The sequence below is a fragment of the Babylonia areolata genome, chromosome 2 (genome assembly GCF_041734735.1).
Source record: "Babylonia areolata isolate BAREFJ2019XMU chromosome 2, ASM4173473v1, whole genome shotgun sequence".
NCBI classification, from domain to species: domain Eukaryota; kingdom Metazoa; phylum Mollusca; class Gastropoda; order Neogastropoda; family Buccinidae; genus Babylonia; species Babylonia areolata.
In genome coordinates, this window is record NC_134877.1 from 9,504,639 (window position 1) to 9,521,439 (window position 16,801).

The following is a 16,801-nucleotide window of genomic DNA, read 5'->3' on the forward strand; positions in this document are numbered from 1 at the left end:
ATAGATGCTCTGCTTACCATTTGCAACAAGATCTGGCAGACAGGAGAATGGCCCATTCCTTGGACACAGTCACTGGTCATCACTCTCCCAAAGAAGGGTAACCTGCAAGAATATCAGAACTATTGTACAACCAGCCTTGTAAGCCACCCAAGCAAAGTCATGCTGAAAATCTTACTGAACGGGTTGAAGCCTCAAGCAGAAAAGATCATAGTTGAGGAACAAGCAGGTTTCAGAGCAGGGCACAGTACAATTGAACAGATCTTCAACCTGAGGATACTGTGAGAGGCACCTACGACACCAACAGGATCTCTTCCATTTGTTCGTGGACATTAAGAAAGCATTTGACAGGGTATGGCACACAGCCTTCTGGTTCATGATGAAGTTGTATAACATCAACGCCAACTTGATCAAGGTCATAGAGAGCATCTCCATCAAAACCACCAGCGCAATGTGCTACAACAGCAGTGTAGGAGAATGGTTTAGGACAACGAAGTCAGACAAGGCTGTCTGCTCTCACCGACTCACTTTGATATCTTCCTTGAGAGAATCTTGACTGATGCCTTTGAAGACCATGGTGGATCAGTCAGTATTGAAGGGAGAACAATCACAAACTTGTGTTTTGCCGATGACATTGACACCTTGCAGGAAAAGAAGAGGAGCTTGTTAGTTTAGTGGAATGCTTGGACAAGGTATAACAGTATATGGCATGGAGATCAGTGCAGAGAAGACTTAGTGATGACCAACAACACCAAGGGTATCAGCTCAGACATAGAAATTAATGGCCAGAAACTAGAAACTGTGCAGAGCTTCAGGTACTTAGGCTCAGTTGTGACTGATGATCAAAGCAACAAATGCTGTCCAGGATTGCCCAAACAGCTAGGGCATTGACTAAACTGAAAACCGTATGGAATGACAAGAACAGTGCACACAGTTCCAAGATCAGACTGATGCATTCATTGGTCATCTTGATCTTCCCGTACGCATGTGAAACATGGACCCTCACAGCAGAGTTAGAAAAGAGGATACAAACAACAGAAATGAGATGCTTTTGAAGACTCTTGGGCATCACATACAGAGATCACATAACCAATGAGGAAGTGAGAAACAGAATCAAGCAAGCCATCGGGTCCTTTGAAGATCTTCTCATCACTTCGAAAAAATACAAATTGAGGTGGAATGGGCACATCACAAGATCAACAGGACTTGCAAAGATGATCCTGCAGGGCAGTATGGTGGTGTGTCCATCGAGATCGATGATGACCATCGTTGTCATCCAGATGGGGGATGGGGGAAGGGTGGTGGTGGGGTGGGGGGAAGGATGCTCATGAATCTATCTGTGAGTGCGCAGATGGCTGAATAGTCCAATCTGCGCACGAAATGTTCGCTGACAGTTGGGGCAGACAAAGACAGGCATATCATTGTCAGGGAGCTTGTTTGCCCGTGACTTTCTGGCCTGCCTCTTCTCAACAGCTGCAGCAGTCCTGTTGGCCTCGCACAACTTGGCGCCTTTGTGCACAGCAGCGCGCCATTTGTCACGGTCCACTGCAGATTCCTCCCAGGAGTCAGGGTTGATATCAAACACTTTCAGAGAGACTTTCAGAGTATCTCTGAAGCGCTTCTTCTGACCTCCGTGTGATCTCTTCCCTTGTTGCAGCTCGCCATAGAAGAGCCTTTAGGGCAGCCGATGGTCTGGCATGCGCGCCACGTGTCCAGCCCAGCGAAGCTGGGACTGCATCAGGATGGTGAAGATGCTGGGAAGGGTGGCTTTTGCGAGCACCTCTGTGTCTGGGGTCTTGTCTTGCCACTTGATGTTCAGTAGCTTCCTTAGGCATGTTGTGTGGAAGTGGTTCAGCTTCTTGGCATGTCGTTGGTACACTGTCCAAGTTTCGCAGGCGTACAGTAGTGTGGGGAGAACTACTGCTCTGTAGACCTTTAGCTTGGTCTCAAGACTAATGCCTCTTCTGTTCCAGACATTTGCATTGAGTCTACCAAAAGTTGCGCTTGCTCTTGCAATCCTGACGTTCACTTCATCGTCAATGGTCGCATTTCGTGACAGTGTGCTGCCAAGGTATGTGAACCGCTCCACCGCACTGAGTCTCTGACCGTTGACTGTGATGTTGGGCTCAACGTAGGGTTTTCCTGGGGCTGGCTGATGGAGAACTTCAGTTTTCCTCGTGCTGATGGTAAGGCCGAAGTTCCTGCTGGCAGTGGCAAACTTGTCGACGCTGAGTTGCATGTCAGCTTCAGATCCAGCGTTGAGGGCACAATCATCAGCAAACAAAAAGTCTCTGATGATGTCTGTCATGACCTTCGTTTTTGCTTGAAGCCTTCGGAGGTTAAACAGCTTGCCATCTGTTCGGTACTTTAGGCCTATTCCAACATCGCCATCTCTGAAGGCATCAGTAAGCATTGCAGAGAACATGAGGCTGAACAGCGTTGGAGCCAGGACGCAGCCTTGCTTGACACCATTTGTGACAGCAAAAGGAGCAGATGTTTCACCATTGTCCTGGACTCGAGCCTGCATGCCTTCATGGAATTGGCTGACCAAGGAAATAAATTTCCGAGGGCATCCGTACTTGGCCATGATCTTCCACAGTCCCTCTCTACTCACGGTGTGGAAGGCCTTAGTGAGGTCGACATAGGTGGAGAACAGATCAGCATTTTGCTCCTGACATTTCTCTTGCAGCTGCCTTGCAGCAAACACCATGTCAGTGGTTCTGCGCTCTTTCCGGAATCCACATTGGCTCTCAGGCAAATGACCTTGGTCAAGGTGTGCTGTGAGGCGGTTAAGTAGGATCCTGGCAAGTATCTTGCCTGCGATGGAGAGCAAGGAAATGCCCCAATGGTTATCACAGGCTTGCCGGTTCCCCTTTCGCTTGTACAAGTGAATGATAGATGCATCTTTGAAATCCTGGGGGATCGTCTCTTCTTTCCACATGAGTGAGTACAGCTGATGAAGCTTCTCAGTCAGCACAGTGCCTCCATCCTTGTAGACCTCTGCTGGTATGGAGTCTGAGCCAGGTGCTTTGCCACTGGATAGCAGACGGATTGCTTTCTGGGTCTCAAGAAGTGTTGGCGTATCGTCCAGTGCTTCGTTGGTGGGGACTTGTGGGAGACGGTCTATGGCTTCATCATTTATGGAGGAAGGGCGATTTAAGACACTGTTGAAGTGCTCAGCCCATCGTTCGAGAATGTTCTCCTTCTCGGTGATCAAGGTATTCCCATCTGCACTGAGGAGGGGGGATGATCCTGAGGATGTGGGGCCGTAGACTTCTTTTAAGGCATCATAGAACCTCTTCATATCGTGCCTGTCAGCATATCCCTGGATCTCATCAGCTTTGTCACTCAGCCACTTATCCTGCATCTGGCGTAACTTTTGCTGAACAGTCCTGCGGATGGCATTGTATGCATCCTTTTTTGATGTGGACTTTGGGTTGCTCAGGTGGGCTTGATGCAGACGGCGTTTCTCATCCAGAAGCTGCTTGATTTCATCACAGTTTTCATCAAACCAGTCTTTGTGCTTTCTGGTCATGGGTCCCAGGGTCTCTGAAGCTGTACTATAGATCAGCTCACGCAGGGTCCTCCAGTCAGACTCCACATTCTGGTTGTCCAGAGAGGCGGATTCCAGACGATCTTCCAGCAGCTCCACAAAGGACTGTTTGATGGTGATGCTTTTCAGCTTAGCGATGTTGAGCCGTTTTGGAGCCTTCTGGCCTTGGGGGCGTCTCTTGACTTGCAAAGATGATCCTGCAGGGCAGTATACAAGGAGGGAGAAAGACAGGCAGACAGAAAAAGAGATGGGAAGACATCATCCCAGAATGGAGGGGTCTGAGGCTGAGCGAGGCCCTTAGGGGAGCAGAAAACAGGTGGATGACAGGTTATCTGTGGTGCCCAAATGGTTGTCCAGACTAAGGGACAAGTGAAGTGAAGAAGTGAATTGTCCTGCCCTCTTTAGATCGAGTCCTCAGTAAAGTGTGAACATATTTCTGGTATCTATTCATCTTAGGCTAGCCTGTTCCTCACAAGGTTTGAATCTGGCCTAAAGCAATTTGAACAGTTTCTACTCCCTTGACACAATACAATACAATACAATACAATACAATACAATACAATACAATGTATATATGTTTGTATATTTTGTGTGTGTGTGTGTGCAGTAGAACAACACATATATATTGAGCTCACTGTTTTCTTACTCATGAAACACTGTACACTATTACTTCTTTAAACTGTGGCATTTATTACAGTGACCTTACCTTTAATCCATTCAGTGCCCATGAGACTTCAGCTGATGTCTAATATAAAATGTTGCCATGGTGCCTGTAAGACGTCCACTGACGTCCTTCATCTTGTTCAGTGAACACAAACAGACCCTGAAAAGTTGATTTAATGTGTCTGGATTATAAACATACTTCAGTGAATAGGGATGGTGTGCAGCCTGCTTTTGTGGTTACTTATCACCACTCGCAGAGCGAGAAGTAGGTCATATGACATGTGCGGTCCTTCTCTGTAACCAGCTTCTCTGGGTGTGCACTGCTTTTGTTTGGACAGCTTATTGGCAGAGTTTATAAATGGATGAGTTTGAATATGTAATGGCAGATATATGACAGGAAATGCGCTCAAAGTAAACATTGAAGATTAAAGCAAATAATGGGTATGATTATAAAACCAAGTATATCTTGTAAACTTGCAAAAATAGTCCCAAAAATATTCAGAATTCTTTCATCAGAGCAGCAATTTCCACAATGAAATTTTAGCCATTCGGTGACCTGGAAAAAAAGGAAACGGAGATGTGCATACACATGCGGTTCTTGCTAAGAATAGTCGGGGAACCTCAATGAAAATCAGATGAAAGCGGGCCTGCACACCCTCCCTAATATCAGAGAGCCTCCACCACTGAAGGGGGAATGCTCTTTTGTGTAAAGAAAAGTTTATCTTATCAGTTTCTGAGAACATGACTGACTTTTTATCTTGGCAGAACCCTCACTTGTCATTGTTGGGAAAGTTATTCACTTTCATGTGTACAAACATTGTGATTGTTACTATTAATACTTAACCTGTTATAATTTATTCTGCAGGTATTCTGTGAAGGTGGAATTCAACTTTTTTGTGCACAAAAATTATGAAATCACTTTGAAATGCCTGCAATCAAAAGAAATGGTGAAAAAGTCCAGATTCAGAATCCATATTCATTATCTGTCACAAAAATGTTTACTTTGCTTATGTATCTCATAGTTTTTGTTTTTGTCATAGTTTTAGAATTTTAAAACAAATCTATTACCCCTGAATTCTCAAAATTTCCCTGGCACTGAATGGATTAAAGTCCTGAAAACATGTCTTTTTGGAGCAAAACCACTTTGAAATGCATCAGATCATTGTTTTAGGACATATCTGTATTGTTACCAACTACCTTTTAAGACTTTAACCTCTTGACTGCGCTGTTGATGTACGGCGTACATCATGAAATGTCGCTCGCCAGTGCTGTATTGACGTGCGCCGTACGTCATGTTACAACGTTCTGTGTTTTGAGTCCTGCATTCAGAAAAAACAGTCTGCTAACCATTAATTTAGCTCCCCTGAGAGCTCTTTATCTCCTGAGTTCCATTAGCTAAAAATATTCACCTATTCATCATATTTATGGCGAAAGTTTTGCAAGTTTGTACGAAGTTCAAGTTGTGTTTGCAAAGCCATGGCTGAACGCAGACAAACCCCAACCCTTGCAGGAGTATTGGAAGAAATCCTTCATGATGTAAATAATAGAGATGAAGATTGTGGACTGAATGAGATAGAACTGTGTGAAGTTGATGCCGAAGACGCAGATTTTGACATGCAGGGGGTGGAAGGTGGGGTTGCTTGACGAAAATGAACAGACAAGCTCAGCTGATTCAAGATGCAGGTGGGTGTTTACAAGGTTTGTCAGTGTATTAGTTGCTTTTTGTTTGTTGTAACAATGAATATAACTGCATTGTGTGTGTTTTGAATGTGTTAGCTGTGGTAAGTAGCTTCGTCAGTCACTGATCAGTGTCTGTGTATGTGTGAGAGAGTCATGTGGGGGGGGGGGGGGGGGGGGGGGGGGAGAGATGTTTACAAAACTGAAATCAGAGAATGATATACAGAAATGTATGCCTAGATTACTTTGTAAATGCAACACTTGTAGAAGTGTGTGTGTGTGTGTGTGTGTTGTCATTTTGTTTTGTGTGAGAAAGAGAATGAAGGGGTTGTGACATACCATGAACCAGTTTCAGTGTGTGTGTTTGTTGGGGGCTTGGGGCGTGGGGGGTAGGTGTGTGTGTTTGTATTTCAGCTTCTGAAAACAATCAGAAATAAAATAGTATCATTTCATAACCTTTTTATATATAAAAAAAACCAACAACAACAAACAAACAAACAAACAAAAAACCCAACAAACTTAGTCTTTTGTGCAATGTGTTTCAGGTATGCAGCATGGTGATGATGATATTCATCCTGGACCATCGGGAGTTGACAGCTTGCCACAAAAAGCCTCCAGCAATTCAGGATTACAACGAAAACATGGGTGCCATGGACCATCATGACCAATAACTGCAGCCCTACGATGCCACAAGGAAAACCCTGAAGTGGTACGAATATCTGTGTGTACATTTTCTACAAATTGCCATGCTGAATGCACACATCATCAACAAAAAAGCAGGCAACAGCAGTACATTCCTGGACTTCCAGAAGGATGTAATTAGTGCCATTATTTTTGGTGACCAAGACCTAGACACTGCTAAAGATGACCACGCTGTTCGTCTGTGTGGACAACACTTCATTGATGTCATCCCACATACCCCACAGAAGGCCTGGCTACAGAGTCAGCTGGAAAGAAGGGCAAAGAAAGAATGTGAGGTTCTACTGCCCAGACTGCCCCAGCAAACCACACTGTGTCTTGAAGTTTGTTTCAGTAGCTCAAGGAGGCGTCACTGCGTTCGGACAAATCCATATACGCTGCACCACATCTGCCAAGCAGATGCCTGACCAGCAGCGTAGCCCAATGCGATTAGTCAGGCCTTGAGAAAAAAGAAAAAAAGACTTTCCGCAAGTACCACACACAGCATTTTGACTGGCGATAGATGCTGGGTGAGTACACCCTTTTCATTCTTTGTGTGGACTGTGTTGGAGGCTTATGGATCTGGACACTGTTGCACAACCTTTGACAGTGTGTGTAACATAGGGGACTGGTTCAGAACCACAGTCGGAGTGAGGCAAGGCTGTTTGCTCTCACCAACTCTCTTCAACATCTTCCTGGAAAGAATCATGACTGATGCACTTGAAGACCACAAAGGAACAGTCAACATCGGAGGCAGAGCAGTCACCAACTTACGTTTCGCCGACGATATTGATGGCCTAGCAGGAAAAGAAGAGGAACTAGCTAGCTTAGTGGACCACCTTGATAAAACCTCTAGTGACTATGACATGCAGATCAGTGCAGAGAAGACCAAACTGATGACCAACAACACCAATGGCATCAGCACTGACATAAGAGTGGATGGCCAGAAGCTAGAAACTGTCCACAGCTTTAAATACCTGGGAGCAATTGTGACAGATGAGGGATCCAAACCCGAAGTACTCTCCAGGATTGCACAGGTGACAGCAGCGCTCACAAAACTGAGGTACATCTGCAACGACCGGAACATTGCACTCGGCTCAAAGATCAGACTGATGGGTACCCTTGTGAGACATCAGTACTCTTGTATGCATGTGAATCGTGGACCTTAACAGCTGAAATAGAAAAGAGAATACAGTCCACTGAGATGAGATGCTCTCGAAGACTCCTGGGCATCTCCTACAAAGATCATATCACGAACGAAGAAGTTCGAAACAGAATCAGGCAAGTCATTGGGCCCTACGAAGACCTGTTGACCTTGGTCAAGAGACGCAAGCTCAAATGGTATGGCCATGTCATGAGATCATCAGGGCTTGCCAAGACATTCCTGCAGGGCACAGTGCAAGGGGGGAGAAGGAGAGGCAGACAGAGGAAGAGATGGAAGGACAACATCCCAGAATGGATGGGCTTGAGGTTGAGCGATACAATCAGGAGGTCAGAAAACCGAGAGGATTGGAGGATGCTGGTTGCCAGATCACCTGTGGCGCCCCAACGGTCCACAAGACTACGGGATAGGTGAACGTGAAGGTGGTTGATCACAACAGTCATAAGAAAGACTGGTCGATAACCTGTTTGATGTTGTTGCACCTACATGATGGAATGACAGTCCCCTTTTTTTTCTTTCTTTTTTTTTAAATTGCATAACCTGGTTGATGTTGTTGCACCTACATGATGGAATGACAGTCCCTTTTTTTTTTCTTTTTTTTAATAAAAATTTTATTGCATTTTATGGAATTTTTTGTGTCAGATTGACTCATTATTTGAACATGTGAGTATTAAAAACAAAATCATGGTTCATTTTCCTTTCATTTGATAATATTTTTATGCATTTATCTTCAGTACTTTTTGAAATATATGCAAATTAAAATCCTTGGCGTGTTTTTCTTGTTTTTCTGAACATTTTCTCAGCATAGGCTATAGCAAAATGTACTAGCAGTGAAGGGGTTAAGGTGATGTGAGCAGATGAACACCATGAAAAATCTGAAAAACACTGTTGAAGTGGCAAATTTCTGAACTTCGATTTAGAAGCCACTGCATCTTGCATTGTTTGAGGTTTTTCCAGTCTTAAGAGTCACCATGCCTTCTTGTTGCATCGGGTTGACTGTTAGACAATTTATGAGTACAGATTAGATGAGAGAACTAGTCGATGGTGTGTGTATGTGTATATGTTAAAAGAAGGAAGCACATTTATGCATATATGCACACACATATGATCACTATCATGCACACACGCACACACACACACACACACACACACACTTATGAATAAAACATACATGTATATCTGACCAGCACCCCGTCTCCTATGACTAGTGTGTGTGAGAGAGGGGTGGTGAGGGGGGGGGGAGAGATTAGAGAGAGTGAGTGCTTATGCATTTTTGCCATAACAAATTTCTCTGTCAAGGTGTTGACTTGTGTATGTGTGTGTGTGTGTGTGTGAAGAAGGAAACCCATTCACACACATGCACATATGCGAGCATGAACACATGCATGGATGCAAGCATGCATGTGTATCTGGTTGGCACCTGAAATAGAGGGAGATCGAGAGAGAGAGTGCTCACACCTTATGAAGATATTGACTTGTGTATGTACACACGCACACGCTGGTTATATGTGTGTGTGTGTGTGTAAAAGCTGTACAAAATGAAATAAAATAAATAAAACCAAGTACACAAATAGGTAAATATATAGAAATCAAAATAGAATGAATAGAAGCAGAAACAGAAGGGATGGGTATAAAATAAGGATGAAAATAGGCCTCATATAGCAAACTTATACATGCTTACACACACATACATGCGTGCGCACGCGCGCACACACACACACACACACACACACACACACACACACACACACACACACACATTCAGTTAATCTATGGCCCTCTTTAGGGTTTGGACAGTTTCAGAAAACATTATTATTAATGATAATGATACATGTAATATGCAGGCATATATAGCTCAGTACCCCCATCTCAAATGGGACTCACCTCGCTTAACAATAATATATATATATATATATATATATATATATATATATATGTGCAAATTTAAGACTAAAAATTTTAAGACATAAAATTATGTACAACAAATAAAATGAAATAGATGAAAAGACATAGTCTCACATCACATTTGTTAAAATAAACATATTTCAGACTGTCTCACATCACACAAGCTAAAATTTACATACTTAAAACAAAGTTACATAAAAATATGTAAATCATCACAGGCAGTATCACAGCCTCACATCACATAGGCCCCAATCACAGCAAGATAAAAACATGTCACATTCATCCTAGTCAAAACATGCACCAAGGAACCAGGCCTCACAGAACCACCCCAAAAGTCATCAAAAATCAAAATGCACATAATTAACTCCAAGAGCATGCCCAGTGATCAAATCACAGCAAGCATATACAGTTGGAAAAACTCTACTTACAAAGATTTTGCCATAGTGCCTGAAAAGATGTGTTTTGAGTGCTCTCTTGAATGCAGGTGTTTGGGTATGACGAATTTGTGAGGGCAGTGAATTCCACTGTTTGGGTGCAACAAAAGAAAAGGAACATTCACCATAAATTCTTGTGCGAATTCTTGGAATAGACAGTGTGTGCATGTCATTTGAAGAATTGAGTTATCTGGATGGTGAATAGATGGAAAGTAGATCTGAAAGATAGACTGGACAAGAATCACTCAAGACAAAGGACTAAGAGTTCGTATTGTATTTGTGCTTGAATGGGAAGCCAGTGAAGGGCAGCGAGTAGGGGAGTGATATGTTGACGTTTCCTGCCTTGAGTGTGAGTCATGCTGCAGAGTTTTGAACCTTTTGAAGTTTGTCAACATAGTGTTTGGGGCAGCCAGCAAGAAGAGCATTTCCATAATCTAATCTAGATTGGACAAAAGAACAAACAAATGTCTTTGTGGTTTCTGTGGTTAGATATTGATGAATGGAACTGATTTATTGGAGTGCTGCGCATGCTGACCTACAAATGTGGTTGATGTGTATGTCAAGTGTCATGTCATCCAAAAGCATGTACCCTAAATTGCGTGCAGATGCTGCAAATGGTATGTCTGAGGTTCCAACCAGGATAGATGAAGGCTTAGGCAAGTCAGAAAATGAGTGCTTTGAGTCAATGAGAAGTCCTTCTGTTTTATTATCATTTAGTTTGAGTTTGTGATCTGTCATCTGTGATTTGACATTTGTGATGCATGACTCTGTATGGTTTGACATATTTTTGTTGGGTGACGTTCTATAAACCTGTGTGTCATCTGCGAAAGATTGATTGGAAACAAAGTGACTTTGGATGAGTGTATGAAGAGGTTTGGTGTACATGATGAAGAGTGTAGGACCAACGACTGAGCGACTGAACTCTTCTTCTTCGTTCGTGAGCTGCAACTCCTACGTTCACTGGTATGTTCACAAGTGGGCTTTTACATGTATGACTGTTTTTACCATGCCATATAGGCAGCCATATTCCATTTTCGTGGGTGTCCATAACCCACCAAACACTGACATGGATTATTATTATTCTTTATTCTTATTCATTCCCTCGACCACTGGGGTCATTGGGGGGACATGAGGAAGATGTCATAGCTCGTTGTCGGACCAGCTCTTTCTCTGCCAGCCCTGTCTGTGCCCTCCCTCTACAGTGCCTTGCAGGATGGTTTTGGAGAGGGTGTTATGTTGTATGACGTGACCAAACCATGCCATCTTCCGTTGTTCGACAGTCGCCAGCAGTGGTTCTTGGGGCCCAACAAGGTTGCTGACCAGGTTCCGCACATAGTCATTGGTCATGTGCTCCTTGTAGGAGATGTGTAGTAGTCTCCTCAAGCACTTGGTTTCGAATGCTTGGATTCTTCTTTCTGTTTCTGCCATCAGTGTCCATGTCTCACATCCATATAAGAGGATGGAGACCACTAGTGACTTGTAGAGCAGGAATTTTGTGTGGAATCTGATGTTGCTCTTCCATACCCTGTTCAGTCTGGCCATCGCTGGCGTTGCAGAGTTAATCCTATTTCGGATTTCTGCTGTGCAGTTGCCGTCTTTGGACAGGGTTGCTCCCAGGTACTTGAAGCTGGTCACTTCTTCCAAGGGCTCACCACCATTCATGGTTATGTTGGCACTGATGTTAGTTGTGCTGTTGACCATGACCTATGACTTCTCTGTGCCGACCTCCATGCCGTAAGCACTTGCTCTTGTAGTAAGTCTGTTTGTTAGATCCTGAAGCTCAGTGTTAGTGCCCCCCATGAGGTCGATGTCGTCTGCGAATCGAAGATTGCAGACTGGCCTGCCGCCAATGGTGATGGAAGTGTGGTGGTCTTCGAGGGCCTCTTGCATGATTCTTTCCAGAAAGATGTTGAAAAGTACTGGGGATAATAGGCATCCTTGCCTGACCCCGACTGTGGTCCGAAAGAATTGTCCTTGTTGATTGTTGAAGAGCACTGTGCTACTGGAATGTTAGTAGAGGGCCTGGATGACTTGAATGAGCCCTTCATCAATGTTGAAGTCTCCCAGTACTTGCCAGAGGCCGCTGTGCCACACCCGATCGAATGCCTTTTTGAAGTCGATAAAGTTGTGAAAGATGTCCTTTTGGTGTTGTAGATGTTTTTCAATGAGGACTCGACAGTTGAATATTTGTTCGACAGTGCTCCGCCCTTTTCTAAAGCCCGCTTGCTCTTCTGATAGCAGCTCTTCAGCCTTGGATTTCAATCGGTTGAGGATGATGCGGAGCATGACTTTGCTTGGGTGGCTTATCAGACTTACAGTCCTGTAGTTTTGACATTGCTTGAGGTTGCCCTTCTTGGGTAGAGGAATCACCAGCGATTGGGTCCATTCTGTTGGCCACTTCTTTTCTGTCCAGATCTTCTGACATAGCATTGTTAGTGCTTCTGTGGTCTCTTTCCCTCCGTACTTCAAAAGCTCAGATGGGACGTTGTCCACTCCTGGGGATTTCTCTGGCTTCAGACTCTGTATTGCAGCCTCAACCTCCTCCTTCAATACTTGGAGATTTTCTTCACTGTCTGTGGATCGTGGGTTGTCCTGCAATATGGATGAGTCTGGATTGAGCTGGTAGTTGTAGAGGCCGTCACAGTATTCTGTCCACCTCTTCAGGACTTCTTCGCTGTCTGTCAGTAGCTTGCCGTCCTTATCTTCGATGACAGCTGATCTTGGCTGGCTAGTCTTGGTGAGGGTCTTGAGGATGCTGTAGGCTCTTTTGCTGTTCCCTGCTTCCACCCCTTTCTCAACTTCTTCGCACTGCTCCTCTATCCAGTTTTCTTTGGCTGCCTTCATCTTATCCTGACTTCTCTGTTCACCTGTTGGTGCTTCGTCCTGGCTTCATTACTAGAGTGTTTCTTTCTTCTCAGTTCTCGCTGCTTGTCATACAGATGTAGGACCTCATTTGTCATGGATTACAGGATATTTAACGTGCGTATTTGATCTTCTGCTTGCATATACACATGAAGGTGGGTTTGGCACAAACAGGTCTGCACATATGTTGACCTGGGAGGTCAGAAAAATCTCCACCCTTTACCAGGCGCAATTACCGAGATTCGAACCTGGGACACTCAATTTTAAAGTCCAACACTTTAACCACTCGGCTATTGCGCCTGTCACTACTGAACTATATTTAGCATAATGTGTACATCAAAGGTGAAATAAGTGTAAACTCTTTTGTTCCTATTTTACTTCCCCTTCCATTACTTCCCCTTGTTCCCAGATTCCTCTGATATGTATGTTCTTTTCATTCCTGGATTTAGAGAAGAGAAAGAATGTAAGAAACAGGGTGTTTATTTTGGAGACATACAGCAACTCTGCTTATTACAGTACACTGAGATTGTCATATACTGTTGTGTACAGAATTGATTTAAGAAGTTGTCTGTGATCCTGTTTACAATGTAAGGTGACATCTCTGGTGACATTCAGGTGTTAAAAAAGGTGAGTTTTAGGTCAAACACAACGCATTCAAGTATGTTCCACATGCAGGACAGTGTTTTGCTTGCAGAGTGTGCACATCATGCAGGTACCCACCAAGTAGTGCCTCACATGTATCTCGGTGCCACACTGCTGGTCATATACATGAAGAACTATCATCATTGTCATTCCTATTGTCCTTACAACATAAATGATTTGAAATTTGTTTTAAAGTGAATATATGACTTATACTACACAAGCAGTTACTGGAATTAAAGCAGAAAAGCAAGCTCTCAGAAAAGGGACGGCAGCCGACAGACGAGCATCAGCTTACACATGTGATCGCTGCGACAGAGACTGTCTCTCTCGCATCGGTCTCTACAGTCACAGGCAACGCTGCTTGGTCCAAGCAGACAGCCCAATTAGACATTAGGTTGGATATACTCTATCCATGGTCAGCCATGACCAAAGGAGGCCTACTACATACTGCCTGCTGAAAACCATTACAAACCATTACAGACTTTGGACATAGGTCTATACATTTCAGTTAACAATCTTTTTTGAAAAATTGGGGCACACCATGATGTGCATGCACATGCAGAGAAAGATATATTACTCCAATTTGTAGTCTCATAGACACGCCTCTGCCTATGCATGTACATACCTTTACCTCTGTCACCACACGTGCACAAATACACACGCACTCATACTTGATAAGTCTTGTGTTATCTGAAATGAAATATGTGGGTGAGTGACGAGGAGAATTAATTACAGGGCAAGTGTAGCCTTTTCCAATTTACACAAACGGCAGTAAATTTTGCATATTGTTAAATAATAAAACCATTTGGTGATGTAATAAAACTCACTACATTATTATTTCCACACATCCAGCTGCAGCACAGTTAAGTATTTTGTGAAGAGTTGATATTGCAGGCCTTGTTCTGTTTCAACCTTGCATGTTAGGTTGTTATTGATGTCACATCTTCTCACCATGGCAGGCTGTTCGAATGAGATTTCCTGACAGCAGATGAAATTGCCTCAGACAGAGTACGTTTCTTTTTTTTTTTTAGATACTAGATTTGACTGAATCAGCATGAGTGTGTGGGATATAATGCTTTTCAAAGCTATTCTGCATGACTTATTAAAGTTTAAATCCCTGACCAAGTACTTGCAACATTCTGGTCAGAAACTTTCTTGTGTTACAGTTATCCTGACCTGAAACTGCAGCATGTGTTAAATGCTCACCCAGCCAACTGCATCTGTATTGAATTTGACCCAGCTGGCCACTACTTTGCCACTGGCAGTGCTGATGCCTTGGTCAGTCTGTGGGATCTCAATGACCTTGTCTGTATCAGAACATTTGCACGGTAAGTCAGCACCCTGTGTTTTGTGTTGTGTGTGTGTGTCCTTGGTCAAGTTAAACAAATTCAATTTCTTTGAAAATACTTTGCTGACACCAAATTTGGCTCAAGAATAGAGAAAAAACAACAACAGTTCTTTCCACACATTCTGTTACAGTAACAAATCACTTCTGGGAAATACACAAAAATTACAAAGACAAAACATTTTTCCAAAAGTTGGTATTGTATTTTTATTTCTTATTCACAATATATCTTATTCACAATTTGAAATAATATGTTATTGAAAGGAGGCAAAAGTATCCGCTAGATTTTATTCAGAGAAAGATTTGTGTATATGACTTATCACTTTGTCCATAATGTCCCTGAAGGGCCATCATAAATCAACAAATCTGAATTACACTACAGTCCACAATTTGCTAGTTAGTCAAAGTCACACAATACATGCACATACTTACCTTTTTCAAGTGTACCAACAGTGGTCAACTTTATCCATTATTTAGAGAAACAGTCTGGAGTTTTCAAATATATGAGAGTGTCCATTTTCATAGATTCTAATTATGAGTAGCCTTTTCTGTTGTTTTTTTTTATGTCATCCTTGGTCAGACAGACTGATGGTGATGGACCCTCAGTCTACACTAGTCCAGGGCTGATACAAAGAAGGTCCAAATGTGTGGTTGCCTTGCTGGGTATGTGATTACATTGAAATTAAAGAATAATCTTTTATTAGTCCAAATATGTGCAGCAAAACCGTTCTTTTTACGATTGAATAGAATTGATTATACAAATCACAATGATATAAAGTTTAGAATAGAATAGAATATGTCTTTATTGCCAAGTGTACCGGGGTCACAAGGAATATTGGGGGGGATAGTACATAACAAGATACGAACATAAATCAAAAATCATACACAAACGCAGATACAGTAGAAATTAGGATACATGCAAGTGCATATCAATATAAAAACTTGTGCATACTCACACATGCACGCACTGCACACACACACACACACATGCACGGCACGCGCGCGCACTCACACACAAACTCTCTCTCTCTTTCTCACACACACACACACACACACACACACACACACACGTTTGAACAGAAGCTGCATATTACATGTGGATGGAGCTGATGACTAGATCTTCAGGTAGATTGTTGTAGATATTTGTTTACGACTAAAGGGGGGTGGGAACATAATTAGATTTTGATTTAAAAAAAATATTATTCACACTTCTGGCCATGAGTGAGCGCCTTACAAAGAGTTACAAGGCGAGAGCGTGTGAAGGAGGTTATGCGAGAATGGAATGCAGCTTGCCAGAGAGCGTTTAGCTCAGTGCAGTACATGTGACTGACAGCTGCTGGGCTGACGCTGACCTATACCTCTGTGAGCTGGTAATAATAATGATAATAAAATGCCGGCTTCTGTAGCGGAGTACCCCCATCTCAGATGGGGCTCGCTGCGCTTTACAATGAAGTATACAGATTTAAGACTAACTGACTTAAAATATGTACAAAGTGGACACAGTCTCACTTGACATTGGCTAAGATATACATATGTAAGACTAAGTGACATAAAAATATGTAAATCATCACAGGCACAATCACAGTCTCAAAACACACAGGCACAATCACAGCAAAACAAAGCAAATCACATTCATCATTATCAAAAATAAATAAATAAGAATATGAAATAAAACAAGAAGGGCAAGGTCTTCAAGACTCACTTGTGATACAGACTTCAAGAAAAAAAAGAATAAAAAATTACTTTGTTGAAATGTGTTCTCTGTTCATTATTTTAATTACATAAAGCTTCACATTAAAAAAAGAAAAAAGGCTTCAGCAGATTTGAACCATGGATGTTCGTGTCAAGAATGATTGATTTTATCCACTAGGCTAACGTGGATT

At 42.8% G+C, this 16,801-nt stretch overlaps 1 protein-coding gene across 2 annotated transcripts in view; it reads left to right on the forward strand.

Moving 5' to 3' along the window:
* Positions 1-16,801, forward strand: part of LOC143297341 (THO complex subunit 3-like) — a 76,268-nt gene that overhangs the window by 43,177 nt on the left and 16,290 nt on the right. For both annotated transcript variants that reach the window (XM_076609646.1, XM_076609639.1), the window contains one exon: positions 14,740-14,901. In XM_076609646.1, coding sequence (XP_076465761.1) covers positions 14,740-14,901 — 162 coding nt within the window. The remainder of the gene's footprint in view (positions 1-14,739; positions 14,902-16,801) is intronic.